Consider the following 26,739-nt stretch of genomic DNA (forward strand, 5'->3'; position numbering starts at 1 on the left):
CAATAGAACCGATAGATTGGAAGGAAATTAGAAATGAATTGTCAAAGGAAAAGGGTCTGATCAGAGGATCAGGAGACATAATAATGCCAGTGACTTATGATGCACAAGGCCAAAATCCAAGGTGGGAAAGGCTGGGTCACGAAGTGATCAAGGACTTATCAAAGGCCATTCAAAACAATGGTCTGAATTCGCAGTACTTCAAACAGCTCCTGAAGGGGACATTCAATACATATGATTTCACGCCATTCGACATTCGATGTCTTGTGTCAATGATTCTCACTGACACACAGAGTCTTATCTGGGACAGAAGATGGAGAAGATATCTCGCAGAGTTGAGAGCCAGCTATCAAGGCGGGCCAAACGCAAACCTCACGGAAGCACAGTTAGCAGGAGACCCTCCAGATGACAATCCAGTGGAGCAAGCAGCACGGCTTCCACGACGGGTGCTGAATGACATCAAAGAAGCAGCACGCAAAGCAATCTTGCAGATTGCTCCGGCGGGAGTTCCGGACGTCCCATTCTCATGCGTCAGGCAAGGTCCCACAGAACCATTCTCATCTTTCATAGATCGACTCTCGCAAGCTGTGGATCGACAGGTGACGATTGACGAGGCGAAGCGACCTCTCATGGAGAGTTTAGCTTTCGGCAATGCCAACCCGGATTGTCAACGGGTCATCAGCGCAATGCCAGGACGGCCATCCTTGGCAGAGATGGTGGAGGCATGCAGCAGAGTGGGAACACCTCAGCACGTCGCGTCAATCGTGAGGGATGAGCTGAGAGGAGAATGGGGAGAACAGATAAGAAGAAACCCGGAGAGGCAGTCAGAAGATCAGGACAAGGTTGAAAAAATGCTGGAAAAGGTGCTCCAACAACAGAATGAAAACATCAATAAAGTTCTTGCAACCATCCAGAAGAAAAGCAATCCATCAGGAGGGCAGTGCTACAAATGTGGGGCGTTTGGACACTTGAAAAAGAATTGTCCACATGCACACGCACAAGTGCAGACACAAAAGCCTGAAAAGCCACTTTGTGCGCGGTGTGGAAGAGGAAGACACTCTGTGAAAGAATGTTTTTCCCAGACAGACGTGGAAGGGAATCCTTTACCACTTCCGGGAAACGGCAGAAGGACCGCGCCCACAAACCGTCTGCGCACGTCGACACAAGTGATGGCGGTGACTCAACAACCAACAGGACAATCATCGGGGATCGTCAAGCAGACGCCCTCAGCAAACTCCTCAGCCGATTCTCAAGCGACCCAGAACTCCTTCCACCAGGGGCACAGTGCACACTGGCAACTTCCAAATTAATTTGCTTTCTGGATGAAAGTCATGCGGAGGTTCCAACAGGGATCCGCGGAGACTCACACAAAAAACAAGATTTCTTAATAATAGGACAGGATAGGAGCAGAATCCTAGGACTTATTGTTTATCCATCAGTTGTTTCCGCAGATAAAAATACGGAACTGACAGTTCTGGCAAAGGCACTTCGTCCACCATTGACCGTGGCGGAAAACACTCAAATCGCGAGAGCTTTCGCTTTGCCACCACACGCCATTGAAGTCATGTCAATCTTTGATGAAGAAGGGCTTCCTTTGAGGGAACATGTCGAGATACATACCACATGGGTAAAGCACATAGGTCGAGATCGACCCACGCTCACATGCCAATTGACTTGTGGAGACAGAACAATAGAAGTCAGAGGCATGCTCGACACAGGGGCAGATGTCACGGTAATTTCCTACATCTTTTGGCCTCGCAACTGGAGCTTGATTGCACCCTTGGGGTCTCTCTCAGGCATAGGGGGAGTTTCTCTGTGTCTGCAGAGTGAGAATGCCATCGTTGTCACGGGACCAGGAAACAAGACGGCGATCATTCGTCCTTTCGTTGTGCAGAAGCCAATTACAGTTTGGGGACGAGATTTCTTGGCACAATGGGGCACGAAGATCGAGGTGGATTTTTAGTAGGGGTCACTGCGGCACTCTCCACATTGAAGCTGACTTGGAAAACAGATGATCCAGTCTGGGTGGATCAGTGGCCCCTGGAGCGAAAAAAGTTGAGTGCATTGAAAACCCTGGTCCAAGAACAGTTGCAGAAGGGACACATCAAGCCAACAAACAGCCCTTGGAATTCTCCAGTGTTTGTCATCAAGAAGAAGCTGTCAGGCAAATGGAGGTTGTTGCACGATCTCAGGAAGATCAATGAAGTCCTCGAAGACATGGGACCGCTTCAGCTGGGTCTTCCATCTGTTTCGATGATTCCCAGAAATTGGCCGCTTGTGGTCATTGACCTCAAGGACTGTTTTTTCAGTATTCCACTTCATCCGGATGATGCTCCGAGGCTTGCCTTTTCAGTTCCAAGCATCAACAAGGAAACGCCTCTGCAGCGGTACCATTGGGTCGTTCTTCCTCAGGGCCTGAAAAACTCGCCGACAATCTGCCAATGGTACGTGGCACGAGCTTTGTCACCAGCACGGAAGAAATTCCCGAAGGTGAGAATCATTCATTATATGGATGATTTGCTCATTGCGGCCTCAACACAACAAGAGCTGCAAAAGGCTCGTGACTGTGTGATTGCAGAAGTGCAAAAGGCAGGTCTGGAAATCAGTGTTTCAAAGATTCAGGAGGTCGCGCCTTGGAAATATCTAGGGTGGAAAATCTCAGAGAGAACAATAAGGCCTCAAAAGATGGAAATCAGCGCAAGAGTCAACAATCTACATGATTTACAACAACTTCTAGGGGAAATCAACTGGATGAGGTCGATTTTGGGAATCACAAACAGTGACATTCCAGCGTTGCTTGATCTCTTGAGAGGAGATGCAGACATTCGATCTCCCAGGACGCTCACAAGAGAAGCAAAGAAGGAGTTGGAAAAAGTTACAGATGCCATTCAGAAGAGGCAGGCACATCGATTCGTTGAATCATTGCCTTTCCAGTTAGCAGTGTTGGGAAAGAAAGCACAATTCCATGGTTTAATCTTTCAATGGGACGCATCTCAGAGAGATCCTTTAATAATCATAGAGTGGATTTTCCTACCATACAGGCCTTCAAAGACAATTCTGACAGATTTGGAGATGGCAGCACAGATCATCATAAAGGGGAGAACAAGATTGCTGACAATGGCGGGACGAGAATTTTCAAAGATATATCTGCCTTTGAAAAAAGATTATTTTGATTGGGCGATGCAGAAGTCAAAAGATTTGTTAATTGCATTGTTAGCTTTTCCAGGAGCTTGCACAATCAATTTCCCACAACATAGAATGTTGCAGTCACAAATATGCTACAGAGCAAAGCCAAGAATAAGTGAAGAACCTCTGGACGGGATCACAGTGTTCACTGATGGCTCAGGAAAGACACACAAGTCAGTGATCACGTGGATGAACTCAACGACAGGGGAATGGGAATCAAACGTGAAGACGGTTCAAGGCTCTCCACAAATTGTGGAGTTGGCAGCTGTTGTCCGAGCATTTCAGTTGTTCCAACAACCGCTCAATTTGGTCACGGACTCTGCATATGTTGCAGGGGTGGTCAAACGATTGGAAGGTTTGCTCTTGAAAGAAGTCAGCAACGAAGTTTTATATTCCTATCTAGTGAGCATGAAAGCAGTGCTAGAAAGCAGGGAAGAAGAATACTTCATCACTCACATCAGAGCGCACACAACACTTCCAGGATTTCTAGCGGAAGGGAATGCTCAGGCAGACAGGTTGACAATGCCCATTTCACAAACACTTCCGGACATTTTTGAGCAAGCACGACTGAGTCATGCATTTTTTCATCAGAATGCACAAGCGCTGATGGAATCCTTTCGTCTCACAAAAACTCAGGCGAGGGAAATCATTAGTGCTTGTCCAGATTGTCAGCTTGTGCAACCACCTGCTTCGACAGGAGCAGTCAATCCACGAGGACTGCAAAGTCTTCAGCTGTGGCAAACAGATGTCACAAAATATCCATCATTTGGGAGACTCAAAAATGTTCATGTATCCGTAGATACATTTTCAGGGGCAGTCTTTGCTTCAGCACATGCAGGGGAAACAGCAGAACATGCTTGTCGACATTTCTTACAAGCATTTGCATCATTAGGTGTGCCTCAAGAAATAAAAACTGATAATGGTCCAACATATACAGGCAGGGTGCTTGACAGATTCCTGAAAAGATGGGGTGTCAGACACACATTTGGCATTCCACATTCACCCACAGGTCAGGCAATCATTGAAAGAACACATCACACCCTGAAATCCCTTTTGGACAGGCAGAAAAGGGGGGAGCCAGAGGCGACACCACATATGAAGTTAAACAAAGCATTGTATGTGTTGAATTTTCTTAACAGTTCGTCTTCTGAACCCAATCCACCAATCGTGAGGCATTTTTCAAACAGCTCTCAGGCAAAACTAAGGGAGAATCCTTTGGTTTTGATCAGAAACCCAGAGACAGGACAAATAGAGGGTCCTTTCAAACTAATCACTTGGGGCAAGGGTTTCGCTTGTGTTTCCACAGGGCGAGGGCTGAAGTGGGTGTCAGCGCGGCACGTGAAGCCATTTCGGACGAGAGAGCAGGAGAACGCAGATCCCGGAAGCAGAGAAACGAGCACACAGACGGAGGAAGAAACTCAAGCTGTGAACAACAACTCAGAAGGAGAACAAAAAGAATAAAAACTTTGGGGGTTTTTTTCCTTTGTGGCTTTGAGTGGGAGCATGAAAATGGTTTTTTATAAGGGTGAAATCATGAGTTTCATAATGCTCATGCTTGCATCTGTTGCTTTAAGCAATGGAGCAAATTTACCTGTCAGTCAGCCAAAACAAAATGTTTGGGAAACGTTAGCCCAAGCAGCAAATTTAGAAAGTATCTGCCTGACACATTCGAAACCAGGGAAACCATTCACGGCATGCATGGTTGGGTTGCCAGTGGGCGAATGGCCAATTCCAGGGCATCCTCCAATGGAGATTTCACAGGTCATCAAAGATCCTGTGAATGAATGGTGTGCCTGGACACATCTTTTACCTTCGGCTTCTACTGAACCGCAGGAATTGGAGATTTTTGGGTCCACAACAATGGAGCTATGCATGAAATTTGAAAATTCAAATGTGTCAAGGACAAACAATAGCATTGATGTCACACCAAATCATGAATATTATAAAAATGCATCAGCTTGGTGTAATCACACTGTGACGACAGCCAAAGGATCAATCCAAGTCCCAGTGCAATTGCCACGTGGGTTGTTTTTAATTTGTGGGGACAGAATTTGGCACGGCATTCCTGCAAATGCCAAGGGAGGTCCATGCAGCATTGGGAGGATTTCAATGTTGTCACCAGATTTAAAAGTGTTGAGAGAGCAAAAACACAAAGAGAAAAGGTCCTTGCAACATTACAGTGCAAACTGTGATGATGAAGTGTACACCTGGGACAAGGCAAGGAGAATTGCAGCAGCAATTTTCTCACCTCAGACAGCATCGGGGGTGGCCTTGACTCAACTGGACCACATGGGTTGTTGGTTGAGCAAGCATGCTCAATCAGTTTCTCTCGCTTTGAGTGACATGTTAAAAGATGTAAGCAGTGTGAGAGAGGCAACTCTTCAAAATAGGGCAGCAATCGATTATCTATTGCTCGCTCATGGACATGGATGTGAAGAGTTTGAGGGAATGTGCTGCATGAATCTCTCAGATCATTCAAGATCAATTCATGAAAGCATTCAAAATATAAAAGACAGTATAAAGAAACTAGGCGAGATCACTGGGTCATGGATTGATGATGTGGCGGGATTTTTTGATCTTTCTCCCTTATGGAGAGGGTTTTTAAAAATGGGATTTTATATTTTTTTAATACTCTTAGTCCTCATGCTCATCGTCCCATGCATCTTTATGTGTGTGAGACGTGTCATGAGTCAAGTTGCCAAAGAAGTCTTCTTGGTGCAAACAGAAGGGGGAGATGTGGGATCTCAGCACATCGTTCCCGATGTCCAGAGATGCCAGGAGAACCCTTGGGGGTCTCGAAAACCCTGGAATGTTGCCAAGAGTGTTTGGTGGCTTGATTTTGATCCATCCACAGAAGTAACAAGAGTCTGAGGACAAGAGAATCACTTTAGAGTACAAGGTGTAAAAGAGACACATTTAGAGGGTGAGATATAGACTTTAAGGTTTTTGGTACAGGGGGGTTATGGAGACAAGATGGAGAGATCGGGGCGTGTCTTGTCCTTCTTCTTTCTTCTTCTTGTCCTCCATCTCCTGTGATGATGTTGGCACTTAGAGATTGGTTTCTGGTGAAGGTGCACTTGCCAACATGGGTGAAAAGCATTGGGAAATAAAGGTAAATATTGTATACGTAGGTTTTAGTATAAAAAGACATGACCGCCCCGTGGGTGGTCAGAGAGTGCCTGTGACTGCCTGCAGATCAGACCTCTGTTGGGCAGACAGAAAAATTTTGTAGATAAGAAATAATAAACAACCTGAAGACCGAAAGCTGAAGAGTCCAGACTCGTCCTTTGCATCGCGCCCACCAAAGAACCACTCTACCCGTGTCGGGGCAGAGACAGACAGCCGGACCCGACAGGAGCAGTTGCGGGATGAGCCCTGGGCCTCCTCTTCAGAAGCTCCAGCAGCCCAGGTCCCTCAGCTTCTCCTGGCAGCCCCAAAGCCCATCCTGTCAGTCCTGCAGAGCCTCTGCAGCTCCTCCTCACTGCCCAGAACAGGGAGCCCCAGAGCCAGACACAGCAGCCCAGATGTGCCCCCCTGGCCTGGGGTGCCTCTGGCAAGGGAGCAGCACCAGGCACTGCAGGAGCCTGCAGACAATTCCTGCAGCACTTGTAGGATGATCCTGCTGCCCAAGGGACGTTCCCTTGGGGCCAAGTCAGGAACTGCAATGGGGAGTGGGGCCAGAGAGGAAAGGGCAAACAGGGATGGGCTGTTTGCAGGGCAGGGAAGAGGGCTGGGCAATTGGAAAACTTTTGAAGCAGGAAGAGTGGAGAAAGCAAAGGTGAAGGCAAGGAAATACTCAGGGCAGTTTGGGGGTGGGTGCCCGGCAGCCCTGGCTCTGAGCAACAGCGTCTGCAGTGGCACAGGAAACTCCCAGCTGATGGGAACAAACTTTCTGGCTGAGTGCAGAGGCCAGGACAAAGCTGAGTGGTTTTTCTGGTGTCCCCCAGGCCTTGCTGGCCCCAGGGGCTGATGGCATTTGTGCTCCCTCAGGTTCATGTCCCCACAGCAAAAGCATAGGGGTGCTGCCCCTGCTGTGTGCAATGCAAACAGGGGCTGCTGAGGCAGTGCTGCCGTGTCTGTGCCTGCAAGGATGGGGCACCTGTGTGAGCTGGGGGAGAGGCCAGGGCTGCAGAGGGGGGATGTTGTTGGCAGCTGCATGAGGACGCTCTGGGACGCTGCCCTGGGCTGTGCAGCGCACTGGGCATGGATCAGCCCCTGCTCTGCTGCTCCTTCCCGTCTGCCCCAGGGCCCTTGCAGAGCCCCAGCCATGCTGTTTGCCCCCAGCCTGCCCACGGCCAGCCTGGGGCTGCTGACGGGGGTTTCTGTGCTGAGCATTGGCCTGGCCGTGTTCTGGAGAGAGCCTGGGCAAGGAGCCTGGAGCCCCCAGAGCCTGGCCTGAGGCGTCAGCGCTGCCCCAGCAGTGCCCATGGCCTGTCCCTGCTGCAGCCCCGGCACTGCCACCCCCAGGGCTGTGCCCGGCCCCGAGAGCACTCAGGCCCTGCAGCAACACCAGGGCCACCAGGGCAGCGGGGCAGGGCCACGGCAGCAGCACTGGCAACACCAAGTGCTGCTGCTGCTGCTGCTGCTGCTGGGCACAGCTGCTGGGCCAGCACTGATCTGCCCCAGCTCTGCACACAGACATTGCTGCTGCAGCTCCAGAGAAGGCAACAAAAGGGCATCTCTGCAGAAAACTCTGCTGGGAGATCTTTTAGTTCCTTTAAAGTCACAAAGAGCACAGCCCCTCATTGACACAGTATGTGGCCCCAGGGAAGGTGGAGAGAAACAAAATGAGAAATGGCACAAACAATGACATTTCTTTGTGGACAATAATACTAAAACAAAGGAAAAGAACCTCCAAAATTAAATCAACAAGAAGGATCACAGATAACTTTATTACAAATGATTTGCAGAAATTCTCCAGAAGTTTAATGTTCCTGAAAGCATCCAGTCATCAGTCTCCTCACTTCAGCCTTGAGCTCCTGGTTCCTCAGGCTGTAGATGAGGGGGTTCACAGCTGGAGGCACCACCGAGTACAGAACTGACAAGGCCAGATCCAGGGATGGGGAGGACATGGATGGTGGCTTCAGGTAGGAAAATATGCCAGTGCTGAGAAACAAAGAGACCACGGCCAGGTGAGGGAGGCAGGTGGAAAAGGCTTTGTGCCGCCCCTGCTCAGAGGGGATCCTCAGCACAGCCCTGAAGATCTGCACATAGGAGAAAACAATGAACACAAAACAACCGAAATTTAAACACACAATAACAGCAAGAAGCCCCAGTTCCCTGAGATAGGATTTGGAGCAGGAGAGCTTGAGGATCTGTGGGATTTCACAGAAGAACTGGCCCAGGGCATTGCCATGGCTCAGGGACAGGGAAAATGTATTGGCTGTGTGCATGAGAGCAGTGAGAAAGGCACTGGCCCAGGCAGCTGCTGCCATGTGGGCACAAGCTCTGCTGCCCAGGAGGGTCCCGTAGTGCAGGGGTTTGCAGATGGACACGTAGCGGTCGTAGCACATGATGGTCAGGAGAGAAAGCTCTGCTGAGATGAAGAAGAGAAAGAAAAAGCCCTGTGCAGCACATCCTGTGTAGGAGATGTTGCTGGTATCCCAGAGGGAATTGTGCATGGCTTTGGGGACAGTGGTGCAGATGGAGCCCAGGTCAGCGAGGGCCAGGTTGAGCAGGAAGAAGAACATGGGCGTGTGCAGGTGGTGGCCGCAGGCTACGGCGCTGCTGATGAGGCCGTTGCCCAGGAGGGCAGCCAGGGAGATGCCCAAGAGGCAGAAGTGCAGGAGCTGCAGCTGCCGCGTGTCTGCCAATGCCAGCAGGAGGAAGTGTCTGATGGAGCTGCTGTTGGACATTTGTGCTGTCTATGCACGGGGATCTGTAAAAAAGTAATCATGGAATAGTTGAGTTTGGAGAGGACTTGAAATATCCCAGCACAGCCTGGGGGCACTTTCCCCCCAGTGCCTGCCCAGGGCTCTGCTGCCTGGAGCTGTCCCTGCCAGCAGCTGCTTCCCTGTGCCCAGCCCTGCCAGTGCTGCCAGAGCCCAGCCCAGCCCTGGGGGCTCAGCTCTGCCCTGCAGAGCCCTCTCAGCTCAGGCACTGCCCAGGAGCAGCTCTGGCTCTGCAGGCTCTGATGGCAACGTCAGAGCAACCCTGAGGAGGCTGGAAAAGCGTCACTGATGCAGCCTCTAAGGGGTCCTGTGGTGATTGCTGTTGCTGCCTTGTTTATTCAGATCCGAGAGAATGTTTTTTATTTTTCTCAACCTGATCTGAGAGATGAATATCTATGTGCAATTTCCAAGCCAGAGCAGTAGAATAAAAAAGCAGGATATCCCCTTTTATGCAGCCCCTGACTCGCTGTGCTCCCTGTATAATCTAAATTCTGCAGTTAAATGCCATGCTGGGAGCAGTCCTGAACAATGCAGCATCCTCCCCACACAAGGAGAACACTCCCAAGCCTCACCAGCTGTCTCCTCCCAGCCAGATCTTGTCCCCCAGTGCTGGGAGCAGCTGCCAGGGCTGGCTGAGAGCTGTCCCTGGCAGGCAGCAGAGTCCCTGCCCCAGCACAGCGCCCTGGGCTGCAGGACCCTGCTCTGCAGGACAGCCCTAGGCACCCCTGGCTGCTCTGCACAAGAGACCAGCAGAGAATGCACTCACAGGCTCTGCAGGCATTGGCATGTTCCAGCTTGAGGAGATGGCTCCAGGAGCTGCAGCTGCATTGTCCTGCAGCCAGAGGTTCCTGTGCCAAGGGCTGGCAGTGATTGTGCCCCAGGCACTTCTCAGCCCCTTCCCAGCCCTGACTGATTGAAGCTCTCTGTGCCTCTGGGCTGTGCCTGGGCTGGCTGCAGGCAGTGCCCCAGCCCTGCTGGGCTGGCACAAGAGCTGCTCATCAAGAGAAATGTGCTTTTGAAGCTCTTCTTGGTGACCAGGAGCTGCCTCTGGGCCAGGAGCCCAGCCCAGCTCAGCAGCACAGACACAGAACAAGGACTTTAATCAGCCTCTGGGGCTTTGTGCTCAGGGCCTGAGCATCAGTCCCTGAGAGGGAGCTGAAGAAACCTCTGCAGAACTCCAAGGCAGAATCCAACTCCAAACTTTCTTGGACTTTTAATGGGTCCCAGAGAGGGACACGACTGAGAAAGTGTCCCCAGGCCCCAGGCAGAGCAGAGAACTGCAGGCAGTGATGACAGGTGGGGACAAAGAGAAGCCAAGTCTTGGTGCCCTGGGGCACAGCAGGGTCTGTGCCACCAAGGGCTGGGAGGAGACACCTTGTCCTGAGGCCCTGGGGCCTCCTGGCACAGCCCCAGCCAGGCTGGGCACTGTCAGCCCCTTGTGCTGCCCTCAGCATCCCCCCCCTAGCCCACATCCCAGTGGCCTCAAGGATCTGCTGCAAGGAGTCCCTGGGGAGCCTTGCTCAGCAATGGCCCTGGCGGCTCCTTCATGCTCCCTGCAGGGACTGCAGGTTTTTCAAAGGACTTTGGCTTTGGCTTTTGCCTTGGAGTCTCTGAGAGGTTTGTGCAATCATGGCCTCCAATTATCTGCTGTAATTAGTCCCTGGAGAGGCTTTGTCAGTAACAACACTCAGTGGGGCTCATTAATGCTTCAGGGTACTCCAGTTTTTAAGGTACTTGGTGTTTCCCTTTTGATACAGACTCTATGAGAAAGATTGTGCAGTCACAGCCCCCAGCTATCTACCTTAATTAGTCCCTTGAGAGCCTTTATCAGTAATGACACTCAGTGGGCTCATTAATGCTTCAAGGTACTTCAGTTATTTTAAAGTATTTGGTGTTGCCCTTTTGATACAGACTCTGTGAGAGGTTTGTGTAATCATGGTGTCAATTATCTGCTTTAACGAGTCCCCTGAGAGCTTTGTACTGACACTCAGTGGGGCTCATTAATACTTTCAGATACTCAAGGTTTTTAAGGTTCTTTGGATGTTCCTTTCCACTCTGAATCTCTGAGAGGTGTTTTTTTCCAATTCTGGCCTCCAGTTCTCCCCTCCAAGGAGTCCAGGAGTAGCCTGTATTGGGGATGGACCTCAGAGGGACCCATTCATGCTTTGAGATACTCTGAGTTTTTCCTCTGACTTTGACTCCTGGAAAGGTTTGTGCAATCTCAGGCCCTGAGGTTCCAGGGCTCAGCTCCAAATGCACCACGGGACTCATTAGGGTCAAGCAAGTCCTGACACACCATGGCTCTGCCTTGATTTCCCTCGGCTCTGGAGTGTTTATTAGGCAGAGTTCCTTTTACAGTTGTGAAGAAATATTTCAATGAGCTTCTAAGAAATAAGTAATCCTATTTTAAACAGTGTATTTTATTACTATTCTCTTTAGAGAATAGCTGATTGCAGCTTTCTGTGATTTATATTGATGTAGGGCCACTCCTGAGGAGGTCTCACCAGGTCAGAGAAGTTTTACCTTGAGAGTTGACCCAGTGTGGACAACCTTGCCCCACATTCCCCAACCTCATGTGAGAAACAATTTTCACTTTCAAAAATTTTAAATATTAAGATCTTATCAAAATACAACAGAAGACTGAATAAAGAAAATAACACAGTACCAGGAGCAAAGGATTCAGTCACCATGTGCTCATCTACAAAATGGATGTTCTGTCTTTTATACCTCTGGCCCCTCCCAAAGTCTTGTCAATCGACTCCTTCTTCACTGTCCAGTGGTGGAGATCACTGTCTCACACCTTGATTGGAGGTCAGGTGTCGCAGACATCTTTTCATGAAAAATCCTTTCTTTAGGATTTTTCCTCCTGAGAAGCTGACCTCAGGAACAAAATGTAACCAATGGTTATCTGCTGCTGTGGAATGCAACAGGTGGATCTGTGATTGGTCTCATAGAGTTCTTTCTAATTAATGGCCAATCATGGTCAGCTGGCTTGGACTCTGTCTGAGACAGAAGCTTTTGTTATCATTCCGTTCTATTCTTAGCTTAGCTAGCCTTCTGATGAAATCTTTTCTTCTATTCTTTTAGTATAGTTTTAATGTAATATATATCATAAAATAATAAATAAACTTTCTGAAAAATGGAGTCAACATTCTCATCTCTTCCCTCATCCAAGAACCCTTGTGAACATCAGAATTAGAACCCAAACCCAAACACCACAGTCAGGTGCTGCCATAGGAACAAGCCAACCCTCCCAAATGCCCCAACTACTGAGGCCATCCTCTGATAGCAATGCAAGGGGGAGGGGAAGGATAACTATACAGCTACAAAACTTCTCCTAACTTGTATTTAATATCCAGCCCTTAATTGTGAGAGTCAACCATAGGATTACTCACCTATAACAAGCCCCCTTTTTCTTTTTCTATAAGTCATTTTGCTCAAACAGTTAAGTAAAAATTTTTCTTTGTCTCTTGAATGAATCATACCAGCATCTGTTGATGTGGACAAGGACAGTGGGAACAAAAGACAAAATCTCAGGTTTTCCTTAGACACACTTATTTGGAATGGACAAAAGGGCATCCCAGAGGTCCAGTATGGTTTTGACTCCCATCTACCGTGCCTATGTGGCTGCTACCCATAGTTGGTGCATCTTAGGGGTGAGTACAGAGGCCAACTCGGTCCTGCCCTGCAGTCCCTGTTGAATTAAAAGACAACTGAGGAATTACAGAGGTCTGGAATGGCCTTTTGTCCCTACCTTACCATGCCTACGGGGTTGCTATCCACAGCAGGGCTATGGAGCCTTCTTGGTAGCAAACAAAGGGGCCAACCCGGCCTTGCCCTCCTTCCTTTGTTTTATTTTCTTAAAGAAGCTGTTCCATTACCTTTTACAGTCCCTTGTGTGTTTCCCCTCAACAGATGCTGGTAATTCTCACCCATGAAAACAGGAAGACAGTTCTCGAGCTGGTTGGTGGAGGCTTGACTCTGCTTTTTGGGCATCTTGGTGTTTTTCTGGTTGTCTTTGAGTGTCTGCTTGAGAGTCAATCTTGTTTCACCCAGCCTGGATGTTACAGTCCACTCTTTGGGTTCTTCTCCTGGGCCTTTGACTCTGTTGCCATGAGTCCATCCCCGCTCTGCAGCTTGCACGGCCGATTCGGTGGTGAGCAGTGCCTGAAAGGGACCTTCCCACTGAGGAGTTAGAGGCTGATCTCTCCATGGCTTAATCATCACCCAATCCCCAGGATTAATATTATGGATTCTGAAATCCAGAGTGGTAGTTTGAGGAATTGCCCCTTTATGTCTTAGCCCTTTTAAAGTTTGTGCTATAGACATAACTTATTTCTTGGCATTGGCTTCCCCTTCCTCATAGGTGGCAGCCTTCTGGGGTGAGGTCAGGAAGGGCAACCCAAACATCATTTCATAGGGTGAGACCCCCAGATCTGACTGGGGTTTGGTTCTAATTCTTAATAAGGCCAAAGGGAGACATTTTATCCGTGACATTCAGGTTTCAATCATTATGTTAACTTGAGCTCTTTTAAGAGTTTGATTCATTCTCTCAACCTGACTGGAACTCTGTGGATGCCATGGAGTATGTAATTCCCATTTTACTCCCAGGGCCTGAAAAATTTTCTGCAACATCTTCGATGTGAAATGAGTTCCCCAGTCTAAATCAATCCTGTTTGCTATCCCATATCAGGGAATGATTGATTCTAGAAGTGTTTTACTCACAACACTGGCATTGGCTTTCACAGTGGGTACCACTTCTACCCAATGAGTCAAGTGATCTACTATCACTGGCAAAAACTTCCACCGTTGTACCTGGGGAAGCTCAGTAAAGTCTCCTTGGATGTTTTGGAAGGGCTGTAAGGTTAGTTCTCGCCCTCCTCTGGGTGTTTTCCTCATGATCTTCTTATTCACTTGTTGACATATCACACCCTGTTCAGTTACTTGCTTAGCTATTCTGAAAATTCCTGTGTATCCCCAGTCCCTTAGAAATTGATCACTGAGCACTTGTGTACCCCAATGTGTTGTTCCATGTATGCCTTCTAGCATTTTCTTGGCAAGGGGTTTATTATTATTTCCTTCCATCTGCTCATTTCCCTTTGTTATCTTTCTTGGCTCCTATTTTAAGGTGTTCTTCCTCTTCTGTCCCACTGAATACAGGGACTTTTTGCATTTCTCTCATGGGGGTTAATACTATTATTAATTATCTGTCTCTGATTCAGTTGCATTTTTAGCTTCTAAATTGGCTAAATTTTTCCCTTACTCCCTTTTTGATGTCCTTTAACATATACCACCACTACTTCCTCTGGTAATGGTAAGGTTTCTAACTCTTCTAAGACAAATTTTTCATGAATTAGTCACTTTCCCTTTGAATTTATTAGCCCCCTCTCTTCCCAAATTTTTCCAAAGGTATGCACTACTCCAAAAGTGCATTTTGATTCCTGTATATATTGTTCTCCTTTTCTGTGCCAATATTTCCAGAGCTCATTTTAGGGCATACAACTCACACCTTGGGCTGACCAGTTGGAAGGTAACTTTCCCTCTTCTGTGGCCACCAACCCTTCACGCACTATACCATACCCCAATACCCTGTGCCCCTTTATTACCCGTGAAGATCCATCGATGTACAATCGTTTTCCACCTTGGAGTGGTTGATCTGTTAGGTCCTCTCTTCCTTTAGTTTGATAGTTTATAACCTCTAGGCAATTATGTATTAGTTCCTTATCTCGTTCTCCATACAAAAACTGGGCAGGGTTGAGTTGGTTACTCACGATCAGCTCTAAACCATTATCTATTAAGATCGCTTCATGCTTTAGCACTCGGGAATCAGTGAGCCATTTCTCAGCCTTTTGGCTCAGGATACTCCTTACTGAGTTTGGGATATATATCTTCAATTTTCCCCCAAAGGGTAATTTTTTGCTTTCTGCTATGAGTAGGGCAGTCACTGCCACAGCCTGAATGCAGGTTGGCCACCCCTGGCTGACAGGGTCTAGCAGTTTTGATAAATAGGCCACTGGTTTCCTGGATCCTCCCCAGTCCTGGGCTAACACTCCATGTGCTACTCCTTTTTCTATATCCACAAACAGACAGAAGGGTTTGTCTAAGGCAGGAAGACTCTGTGCCAATGCACTGACTGATTTTTGCTTTAAAGCTTCAAACTTTTGTTCATCGTCTTTTTCCCACCTAATCTCTTCTTCTGCTAACTTTTCATACAAGAACTGGATGGCCTGCGTGTATCCTTCAATCCATAGCCTACAGTATCCCAACAGGCCTAAAAACCTTCTGACTTCCCTCTTAGTTTTTGGCCATGGGAGTGAGACTATGCCCATGATTCTCTCAGGGTTCAGCCGCCAGCTCCCTTGACAAATCACATATCCTTGATATTTTACTTCTCTCTCTACAAATTTGAGTTTCCCTTTTGATACCTGAAGTCCTTGGTCCCCCAGAAAATTTAACAATGCTATGGAAGATTCCCAAACTTCTTTTTCTTCCTGTCCTGAGAAAAGGAAATAATTTACATATTGGATGAGCTTCATCTCAGGTTTAATGGAGAAGAGTTGTAGTACTTCTCCTAGGGCTTGACTGAAGAGGTTTGGGGATTCGGAAAACCTTTGGGGTAACCCAGTCCACCAAAGCTGTTGCCTCCTCCCAGAATCAGGGTCCTCCCATTCAAAAGTAAATATATCCCTACTTTCCCCTGCCAGTGGACATGCCCAAAAAATATCTTTTAGGTGTATGACGATAAACCAGTGGTGTGCTGGGGGGATATTACTCAGTCGTGTTGAGGGGTTAAGCACTACTGGGTACCGATTCACTGTTCTTTTGTTCACTTCTCTCAAATCTTGGACAAGCCTGTAAGTCCCATCTGACTTCTTTACTGGTAATATGGGTGTATTATGGGGGGACATACATGGTTCTAAGGTCCTGTCCTCAAGTAGGTCCTGGATCACCAGCTGCAGTCCTCGTCTCCCCTCCAGGGAGAGTGGATATTGTCATACCTGGACTGGATAGCTGTCATCAAGTAATTTTATTACTATAGGTTTCATGTTTAATTTGCCTCAATTTTTTGGTTTTGCCCACACCATCTCATGAATGTTGCCCTCATCCTCTTCTCATACTTCGAGAAGTTTAACCACCATTTTTCCTTCCTCTGGGAGTACTCGAATGCTTAACTGCACTTGTAAATCTCAATCTAATAGATTGCATCCTGCTTCTTGAACTAATAGAACATCTCCAATTCCTATTTTATTTGCCCCTTCAAACTTTACTTCCTTTACAACTGAGACCTTGAACCCCTCCCCTTTTGCACCTACTACCTGCATGGTATCTTGACCCTTTTTGCACCCCTTTGGGATGCTACAAACACAAGTTCTTTCAGACCCCTTGTCTACTAAGAATTCAAATTCTTCCTCCTGGGGATCTATTTTTAAAGTTATCAAGGGCTCCTGGTGGTATTCCAGGAGGTAGAGCCCCTGACACCGTTAATCTACTTCTTTTTGCTGAGTCTCATAGACCCTCAGATCCTTTTCCTTCTGGGGGCAATTCCTTCTAATATTCCCACTCTCTTTACAATAAAAGCAGACTGGTCCTAAGTTCCCCTGTTTCCCAAACTCTCCTTTTTCTGCCCAGTCCCAAGGAGATGCATCTCCCCTCTATCTTCCCGTACTTGGAATCTCCCTCCCTTACCTGGGTTATTCTTTGCATGCTGGTTCCCTTCCCTAATGGCAGTTGCCATTACCGTGGCTTTTGTCTTGGCCTTCTCTGCATCCCTTTTTACATACACCTTCTGTACTTCCCTTAAGAGATCTTCCAACCTCTTTTCTAGCCAACCATCTAACTTCTCTAATTTTCTCCGTATATCTGGCCAGGCATGAATGACAAAATTTATCTGTGCAGTAAGATCAGTCCAGTCACTGTGTCAGGGTCAACTCCTGAATATTGCCTTATATTTTTCCTCAGCTTTTCTAACCGCTCTGTTGGGGTTTCTTCCCTCTTTTGCTGCTCATTGAAAGCCTTACAGGCATTTTGGTTACAGGGAGCTGCTTCTTTGATGACTTTTGTAATCAGTGTTCTCTCTTCTTCCATGTCTTGCCTCCCCCCAGTGCTGTTGTGGTCCTGGTGGGGCGCACTATGGGCATTTTCAGATCCCCAGGAGGTCCTTGCACATGCTTCCTTTCCCATATCCATATCTCAGCTGCTCGGATCATCTGTCTTTCTTCTGGTATGAACAACACAGCCATTATTGATTGCATCTCTTCCCACATATCAATATTGGGCCCCAGAAATTGATCTAACTGTTCCACTAATCCAGTGAGGTCCTCTAGTAATCCTTTCAATTATTTCTTGAACATTCCCATGTCAGAAGAACTGAGAGGTACAGTTACAAATCCAATTTGTCCCCGTATCCCCCCAGGGCTTCCTCCCTCAGGGGGTACAGTCCCAATGCTTGGCTCCCATCCTCTGATCTGCTTTCCTCTCTTTGTGCTACCCTGCTCCTGGTGTTCTGGCTAGGCCCATCAGGGGGTAGGGGAGGTGCAGTTGGGACTGCTGGAAGTGGGAGGGGTAACAGGTCTAACGGGTCCCACTCTGTATGTTCTGCTACCTTAAACATGCTCACCTTCGAGGGGGAGGTTTCCCCTTCCCAGCAAGCAGCACAGTCACTCTCCTCCTGATTGAATGGTTCCTTAGCTCTTGCATACATGTTTAATGCTCGGCATATCCATCCTTTGTCTGATCCATATCTCGGCCAGTAGACATGATCTCTCCTGATTTCCCTTCTGGTCCATTCCAATACGCAGTACTGAACCATTTTGCTCTCGTCCTTATCTTTGGTGTTGGGGTCATATTTCCACCGGGCTAGCTTCCTTCCTAGTGGGCTGTCTGGAGGGATGCCCCTTGGTTCCTCTTCAATCTCTGCGTCTTCCTTTGGGGATTCACTACTCACCCATGATCCCATCATGACCAGCCTATAACAGGTCTGCCCCCGACAGAGCCTGCCTTTCCAAGCACAGGCCCTCCCAACTGAGCCCAGCTCCCTAAGAAGGGAGAGGGGTAAAAAAGGAAACCTGGAAAGGAGGAAGGAGAAGGGAAGAGAGAGAGGAAAAAGGGGAGAGAGGAAGAAAAGGGGAAGAGAGAGAAAAAACTAGAAAAAAGCTTTACCTCTCCTCCGAAAAAAACTCTATGGTCCAGGGGCTTCCGTCCCCAGCCCACCCTGGCTCGGCAACTCCGCCCCGACTCGCCATGGCATGTGAAGTGTTACGCCTACTACAGGGTAACCCCACCTCAGCAAACCTCTCGGTGGTTGTCCTGTTTCCAGCCCAATCTCAGCTGGCTCCAGGAACCCTGGAGCTGGTTTTGCCCAAGAGCCATCCCCACCGAGCTCGGCCACTGCCAGTGCCACCAGTGCCCGGCCGCTGGCGCTTCCCCCAAAACTGCCGCCGGCTATCGCTGCTCAGCCAGCCTGGGATACCACAGCCCTGGCCGTGCCTCCCCCGACACCGCCGCTGGCTCGGTGCTGCAAAACCCCACACAAACCCATCTCACGTGTCCCACTGGCCACGGGGGAAAATCCCCACTTTCCTCTCCACCACGTGTGCTGCCATTCCCTACCAGAATAGCCCAGCGCTGGCTGTGCCTCCCCGAGACCACCACTGGCTCGGTGCCACAAAACCCTTCTCAAACTTCTCTGTCCTACATGTCCCGCCGTCCACAGAGGAAAAACACCTCTGCTTTCCTCTTTATAATGATTCCTGCCTTTTCCTCCAACTGCCCAGCATCCTAAAACTCCAATGGACGAGGACAGGTCTGGTATGGAGTACTGGCTGGAGTTTGCTTTCCTATACTGGAATTACAGAGTAATTATCTGGCTAAAAAATAGTGCTCACCCCTTTTCTCTTTTCTTTATCCAGCCTCCTGCTGTCTCTGAGCTTCAGCCTGCAACCACCGGTGGCCCCAGGAGTATCTGAAGACTCCACCAAATTTGTGGCGTGGGTGCACTTCTTTTTGCAAACTCCTAGCACCACCAGGGAGAGGTGTCTATCCCAGGAGAGCCCCCAAAAATTGTGAGAAATAGCTACTCACTTTCCATAGTTTAGGAAGGTTGATTAAACCTTATCAAAAATACAACAGAAGACTGAGTAAAGAAAAAAGGTTATGGCGCTGGGAGCAAAAGATTTTCCCCGCCATGTGCTCAGCCCCCTCACAATGGAGGTTTTACCCTTTTTACCCCTTAAACCCCTCCCAAAGTTGTGTCCATCAACCTCTTCTTCGCTGCCCAGTGGTGGAGATCTCTTCCTCAAATCCTGATTAGAGGTCAGATGTTGCCATAGTGACAAGCCAGCCCTCCCAGATGTCCCAACTCCCATTGTCCCTTGATAACCACGTGAGCAGGTACAACTATAAATCTATAAAACTTTTCTTATATATACATTATATATAATATAACATTATATTATATTATATTATATTATATTATATTATATTATATTATATTATATTATATTATATTATATATACATATACACATTATATTAGTCCATTAATTGTGAGAGACAATCATCATATTACTCATCCATCACAGACACAAAGGAAGTTCTAATATAAACATTAATCCAAACTTGGCTGAAGGCAGAATTAGACCAACTCCTGAAGGACAGACCAGCTTTGAACTCCCTGCAGCTCAAAGCACCAAGTGGGTGGCTGGGAGGTGTGTGAGTGACCCAAGAGTGAGGGAAGGGAAATGCAGAGATCCCTGGAAGTGTTTCTGTGCAAACAGGCTGTGGGAAGGGCACTTGCAGACCTGCTCTGGGCCAGCTGTGAGGGTGGATCATCATCCCAACCTGCACTGGGCCATTGCAAGGGACTGTTGCCATGGACACGGCAGGGGCCCCCCTGCTGGCTTTGGGTGCCATGGCAACCCCCATCAGTTCAGGTTTCCTTGGAAACCAGCCCAAGGAGCCATTTCTGCAGCCAGGTTCCATGGCCCCTTGCCTGCAGAGCTGTTGCTGCCCTCGGCAGCCATGGCAACCCTGAGGACAAAGCGGTGCCAGGGCTGTTCCAGGTACAATTGCAGTGACACCCGTTGGTGCCACCAGGTGCCATGGCAATGGCCACAGGGACCCGTTCCTTGGTTTGGTGCCAAGGCAACCAATGCCCGGAGCCGTTGTGGTGGTTGGTGGCCATGGAAAGCTGCCCTGGGCCCCTTGCTCAGGGCTGGTGTCAGTGCCCAGAGCCAGAGGGGATCCCTTGCTGGGGGCTGTGCCATGGCCACCTGCCCTGTGCCGCGCTGGCCGCTCGGGCACCAGGAACCAGCAGCCAAGGGCACGGCCAGGGCCAAAGGCCAGGTCAGCCAGACAGAAAGGGGCAGCGCTGGGCACTGTTTCCATGGCAACCGGCACTGGGGGGGACACCTGGGTCACCTGGCCTGGCAGTTGCCATGGAAACCCCTGGCAGGCACTGGGGGCACAGCCCCTGGCACTGAGACACTGCTGGGCCGGGTGCTGAGCACAGGGCTGAGCACGCAGAGATGGTTTTGTTCTTGCTGAGCTGCAGCACAGCCAAGGCCTGTCCTGCCCCTCGTCCAGCGTGGCTGGACGAGGGGCCCCTGACCCCGGGCACAGCCCAGACCAGAGCACATCATGCTCAGGGTATGAAGGGGGGAACAAGGAGGAAGGGGGGAATTTTGGAGGGAGGGTTTCTGCCTTGCCAGCTAAAACTTAGGCAAGAGGGGGCCCTGTTTCTCCAGTGGGCAGGGTCACTATCAAAGACACAGACATCAACTTAAGGAATTGTGTCATTTATATCATGCACAGCTGCAAAGAATTACAAAAGGAAAAGCTCAGCAATGTACATCATCATTAGTGTGATAAACGAGTTCACTGGATTTAAGGATCATACAATTTTTTTTTATTATTATTATTATAATGCAAGCAAGAATAAGCAAAGTTCAGCGCTGGGTGGCCGGGAGTCTCTGCTCCTCTAGGCTCACACTGTTCCTATCCCCAAGGTTCGCCTTTTATTGCTTTCTTCTTCCAGGTCCAGGGATGACGTGGTCTGGCTTTTGCGCTTGCTCGTTCAGTTGCTAGGGGGTCTTTTTCTGCCTTCTGGTGGTTGTGGGATGAAGGCTCCAAGTCTTCCTCTTTAACCGCTGAGTGAACTTTCCCTTATAAGGCATACCTATACAGTCGAATTTTCAGAACATGATACGATTCCTGCAAGCCTAAGCAATTCTTTCGAGTTTAGGGATTGTTATTACAGCTTTCTTCTCTGACCTCTGAGTGAACTTTTCCTTATAAGGTATATCTTTACCATGGAATTCCCAAAGCACTATACGATTCCTGCAAGCCAAGCAACAATATGTGAACCATATGTGGCTATACATTTAAAAATCAAGCGGTTTTAGCTATTTAGTTATTGCTTTGATATTGTATAATTATTTAGCGATTGATTAAATTAATGAACAAACGTATTCCTACTTATTACAATCCCCCATTTTTTTTTTTACCCATTTTGTTAATTAAATCTTTTTAGTTCCTTCCTAGCAAGTGTTAACTCAGTTTCCTCATCAGTTAAGCTATGTGCACTAATTATAGATGCTAATTTCCTTAGCTTTTTTCATCATATTCCAATTCATAACGAATAGAACTGCTGACAAAATAAAACCAAGCACAATCAGAATCAAAAGAACAACAATGGGATGGCATATACTGTTTAGGACACATGTGGTAGTAGGAGACCACCCGAACAGGGTATCCCACCACCTGTGCTTGCCATCTTGCTTTACCCTCTCTATAACCCAGTGTATTTTTCCTATGTCATGATGAACAGTCACTAGGGTTTTCTGTCTGCTTTCCTTGATTTTCTCGAGGATTTGGATCAGGTCTTGATGGAGCATCAGTTGTCTCACTAGAGTGAAGTCCATCCCAATCGGGGTGGGCATTAGCTTGTGAAGCAGCGTGTAGTTGGATTGTAATAGGTGGTGAGAGGTGACTTTAGTTTCATGAGTGATATCACACACTGTAATCTTAGTGAAGTTACAAGCACAGAAGTTTGAGTGATTCTTTGTATCCACCACAATATCATCTACAAGCACAGAATTACAAATAGTTCTAAAACACGCACATCCATTGCCTATGTATATAAGAACTGTTTTAGAAGTCTCGTTAGGACGAATCTCAAAATGACAAGTGTTTTGCTCCGTGTCTAAACAGATATCTTGAGCTATAATTACATTGCCTTCACAGATGAACCCCACTTGTTCTCGGATAGTACAAGATTCCAAATCAACAGTTTGCCATTTGTCATCAAACTGATGGGCCCATCCCCTATGTTCTATAGGATAGAGAACAGCTCCGTCATGGTTTATTCCTAATGCAATAACAGGAAAAACTAGATGTACAGAGGCATTGTGTATGGTCAAGACAAAAGCAGTAGCTGTATTTGAAATAGCATTATAGGTAAAATTTACCCGTTTCCACCAGGATTGGAATTCTCTTTCAAAATCGTTGGCATTGTCCCAGATTATTTTCTGAATTTCTGTGGGGAAAGTGCCTTCCTCACCTTCTCTTATAATCAAGGCAGAAACTGACTGCATCCACAATTGTGCCTGGATACAGCTGAGGGCTAAGGAAACATTATTTTGTGCAGCACTGAGTGCATCTATCACCAATTTGTGATCGTTCACATTTACTCTTTCCCAATTTGGCAAAATGTTTGACAGCATCCACTGGTGTGTCCCCAAAGCTAACAGAGATGACTTCAGTGGTTGCTGTAATTTGGACAGATCTCTAGTCGTAGCAGCCAATTTGTTCATTAGTACTGCCGAAACAATGTTATTCAGGATTCCCAATCCTGTACCTAGAACACCGGTCACATCTCTAGGTTTCCTTGTTTTAATAGAGCTGCGTTTCCGGAGCCAAATGGTCCAGCCTTCAAAGGATGTTTGCAAAAACGGAGAACAAGCTGGCTGGATGTCTGAAACATTGGTCTGCATCAGCAGTTCGACCTGTTTGAGAGACCATGCTGGATTGAATAATATTTGTTGTTGACCAGTTTTCCTGATTATATAAGGTCCAATTTTGAAAATATTTGTGTGAGTATGACTGGTGGTGCAGATGGAGTGATGATATTATGAGGTTCAGCAGTGGAAGAGTGCGTTTTAGTATCTATTATAAATTTAAAAGAAAGGCCCTGTGTATCTTTTGACCAGAGACAGACTACCTCTGCAGTGTGAGTTAATGTGAAGTTTTGCCAGCAGTCTCGTGTTATTAGGTATGCACAAGCTGCTATTTGTTTATCCTCCTGACCCATGGAAACACTGATTGCAATTGTATTAGTATGGTCAGACCCATTAGCCATTCGACATCCAATATTAATTTGTTCTCCCACTACTCCTTGAGGCTGCCAGGTTTTCTGCTTCTTCCATTCGTGTCTAGCGTACGGCAGCCTGTCATGCAGTACTGATGTTAGTAAACTTAAACCTGTGGTATTCCCCATAGATCCGGTAGATTGCAAAAAGGCCTGAGACCAGTCAGGGGTCAGGGTCCCTTTATTTAGGGGGATCATGTTCTCTTTGTAAGGCTGATGAGGGTTTCCCCAGGCAGCCGGGAGGCTCAGGGTTATAATAATTAAGGTAGCTCGCCAAGCAGGGCAGGGTCCTAGCAACAAATTTCTTTCTCCTTTTGTACTCATATCTCTTTTACCTGGGGCTATCCTCTGCTCCATTCCTGTTCCTGTGGTCCATTGCTCTCCCCCACTACTCCTTACCTCTCTGCCTCACCTGCCAGCCCGGGTGCGTCGCTCTGCAGGGATCATTATCTTCTCGGCAGCAGGGGTAGTCTTCAGGGGGTGCATTATTTGGGCTTTCTCCTTAACTCCTGCCCCCACTCCTAAGGGCAGGCTGTCAGGCCTCCAGGCAAAGGGTCTCCTGTAAAGGATTTCTTTGATTTTATGACGGACTCGCTGCCGTCCCTAGCGAGCTTTACAGGGCCTGAGTCCCACACCTATTTAGGGTCCACCCTCTGCCTTTTTATTCCCTTTCTCCTGTCTTCCTAGAGTTACATCGTTCTCCCCTACGTTCTCTACGTTTTTGTTGTTTATAGACTCGGGAATAGCGGCGAATCGTGCTATTCCACTCATCAGGCCTCTCTTGCCGCCCCAGAGGAAACCTGGATTCCCTTCTTACACAAGGTAGTTAATATGACTGTCTGGTTTTGGCGTGTGATCTTATGCAATTGGTGTTGGAATTCCCATGCCAGGGCCCAATCTCTTCTCTGTTCTAGATTTTCAACTAGTGACGCTGCTTCTCTGTCAGGGATCTCCCGCTCTCCAGGGATCCTTATAAATTCTCTTAAGGCCCTTAATGGATTTGCTCTTCTCCAATCCCAATCACAAGTAAGACACCATGTACTCCCCACCAAATGTGACCGGAAAATCCACCATTTGTCTTTACAGCCACCGCAAAAGATTTTTACCCATGCCCGACAAGAAGATTCCCGACATTTAAGATACTCGGTGTAATTTAATAATTCTCGCCTCACTTCAGCCACTACTGAAAGAGCAAGCGTCAGTTCAGTCCAGGTTTTCCACGGCAGAGGGCACTTTAACTCCTGTTCCAGTTCCTGTAGGGGTTTTCTTACCAAGAGTCTCAATCGGTATAGTTCTCTGTCCCCTAATTCAGTCATTCACGTTCCCAGCTGGCGCAGGTTCCTGTGCCTTCCGAAGGGTTGGCCGTAGATCTCCAGGGCGACTGGTCACCTCCCAAGGGGTGTCTGCAGGGATGGGTCCTTTCGCTCGACTGGCATGTGTCCAGCCTTTTTCAGCAGTTCGGATGGCTGTTTCTGTGGTAAACAGGACAACATAGGGACCTTCCCATTGGGGTGTTAGGGATGTCTCTTTCCAAGTCTTAATTAGGAGCCTATCTCCGGGTTTAAGCTTATGCATTATTATATCCAAAGGGGGTCTTTGTACCAATAGCCCTTTTCGTCTTAATTCCTCCCTCCGTTTCATTAACTGTTGTATATAACCCTGAATTTGACTATCTTGGATGCAAGGATGGTTCCCCGGGAGTTCTAAGTCATAAGGCATTCCATAAAGCATTTCAAAAGAAGAGATTCCCACATCCGTCCTAGGTTGGGTTCTAATGTTTAGCAATGCCATGGGTAAACATCTGACCCAAGACATTTTAGTTTCTACCATGAGCTTGGTGAGCTGCTTCTTGATTTCTCCATTTGCCCTTTCCACCCTCCCTGAGCTTTGAGGGTGCCAAGGGGTGTGATATTGCCATTTAGTGCCTAAGGCCCTGTTTACCTCTCTCAGCACTTTGTTTGCAAAATGGGGACCTCTATCAGAGTCTAACATTTCTACTAGTCCATACCTAGGGATTATTTCTTCCAGCAGGGTTTTAATCACCACATTTGCAGCAGCCCACAATGTAGGATATGCTTCTACAAAGTGGGTTAGATGATCTACCAGTACCAATAAGTACTTGTATCTCCCTACTTTCGGTAGCTCGGTGAAATCTATTTGTACAAGTGAAAAAGGTCGGTGTGCTAATTCCCTTCCTCCTGGAATCCTTTCTTGAGCCTGATGTCTGTTAACTCTTTGGCATGTTATACATCCCCTAACTACTTGTTTTGCTATATCGTAAATTCCTATACACATGTACTTAATAGTAATCTGGTCTACTAAGGCTTGGGTTCCCCAATGAGTCTGGTCATGCAGCTGCTGCACTATTCTTCGGGCTATAGATTTTGGCAGTACCTCCCTATCGCCTGGCAATTTTCAAATACCCCCATTCTCTTTTCTTCCCATTTTGTCTAATTTCTCCTTTTCCTGGGCTGTAAAGCTCAGGACTCGAACTTTCTCATCATCTCGCATTCTCCTTATCCCCTGATCCTGGAATTTTCTGAGAGCAGCTTCCTTTGCCTCTCTGTCTGCTGTGTTGTTTCCTCTGATCAAATGGGAGAGAACCTTTTGATGTCCTTTAACATGTACTATTGCTATTTTCTTTGGGCCTCTTAAAGCTTGTAGTACCTGAGTAATTAGTTCCTGATGTATTAATTCTCTTCCTCAGGAGTTTATTAACCCTCTTTCTTCCCAAATTTTCCCAAAGGTATGTACCACTCTAAAGGCGTATTTTGAGTCTGTGTAGATGGTCCCAACCTTAGCTTCCAAGAATTTTAGAGCCCGCACTACTGCATACAGCTCACAGGCCTGGGCTGACCAACTAGGACTCAAAGATCCAGATTCTATTATTTCCAAATTTTCATCTCCTACAATCGCATACCCAGAGATTCGCTTTCCCTCAACAACTCTAGAGGACCCATCCATAAATAATCTTTCTCCCTCTTCCAGTTCTTCCTCTTCGAGGTCCGGCCTAATTTTTGTTTGTTTTTCTATGCTATGTAAGCAGTCATGAGTTAAATCCTCCTGTGGATCTCCAAACAAGAATTCAGCAGGGTTTTGCAGAGAGGTGGTTTCAAGTATCAACCGAGGGGATGACAGTAAAATGCCCTCGTATTTCAAAAGTCTTGAGTCTGTTATCCATTTTTCTGCCTTTTGTTGCAATACTGCCCGTATGTTATGGGGGGAAAAGACTTTCAGTTCTCCTCCATAGGTAATTTTGAGAGGTTCTTCCACTAAGAGGGCTGTTGCCACTATAATCTGC

The 26,739-nt window shown here is 47.6% G+C and overlaps 2 protein-coding genes across 2 annotated transcripts in view; one reads left to right on the plus strand and one right to left on the minus strand.

Moving 5' to 3' along the window:
* The window catches only part of LOC139604082 (zinc finger protein 271-like), a 205,972-nt gene that overhangs the window by 159,679 nt on the left and 19,554 nt on the right, over nucleotides 1-26,739 (plus strand). The gene's annotated exons all lie outside the window — the stretch shown is intronic.
* On the minus strand, nucleotides 8,109-9,038 carry LOC139604072 (olfactory receptor 14A16-like). Its single transcript, XM_071455058.1, has one exon. The coding sequence runs from the start codon at nucleotides 9,036-9,038 to the stop codon at nucleotides 8,109-8,111; it is 930 nt and encodes a 309-aa protein (XP_071311159.1).

This window comes from Agelaius tricolor, unplaced genomic scaffold (genome assembly GCF_023055355.1).
Source record: "Agelaius tricolor isolate 1412-34295 unplaced genomic scaffold, bAgeTri1.0.p SCAF_43, whole genome shotgun sequence".
NCBI classification, from domain to species: Eukaryota; Metazoa; Chordata; class Aves; order Passeriformes; family Icteridae; genus Agelaius; species Agelaius tricolor.

Bases quoted from the DNA above. Each gene is read 5' to 3' on its own strand.
- LOC139604072 (XM_071455058.1), bottom strand. From the start codon at position 9,038: ATGTCCAACAGCAGCTCCATCAGACACTTCCTCCTGCTGGCATTGGCA.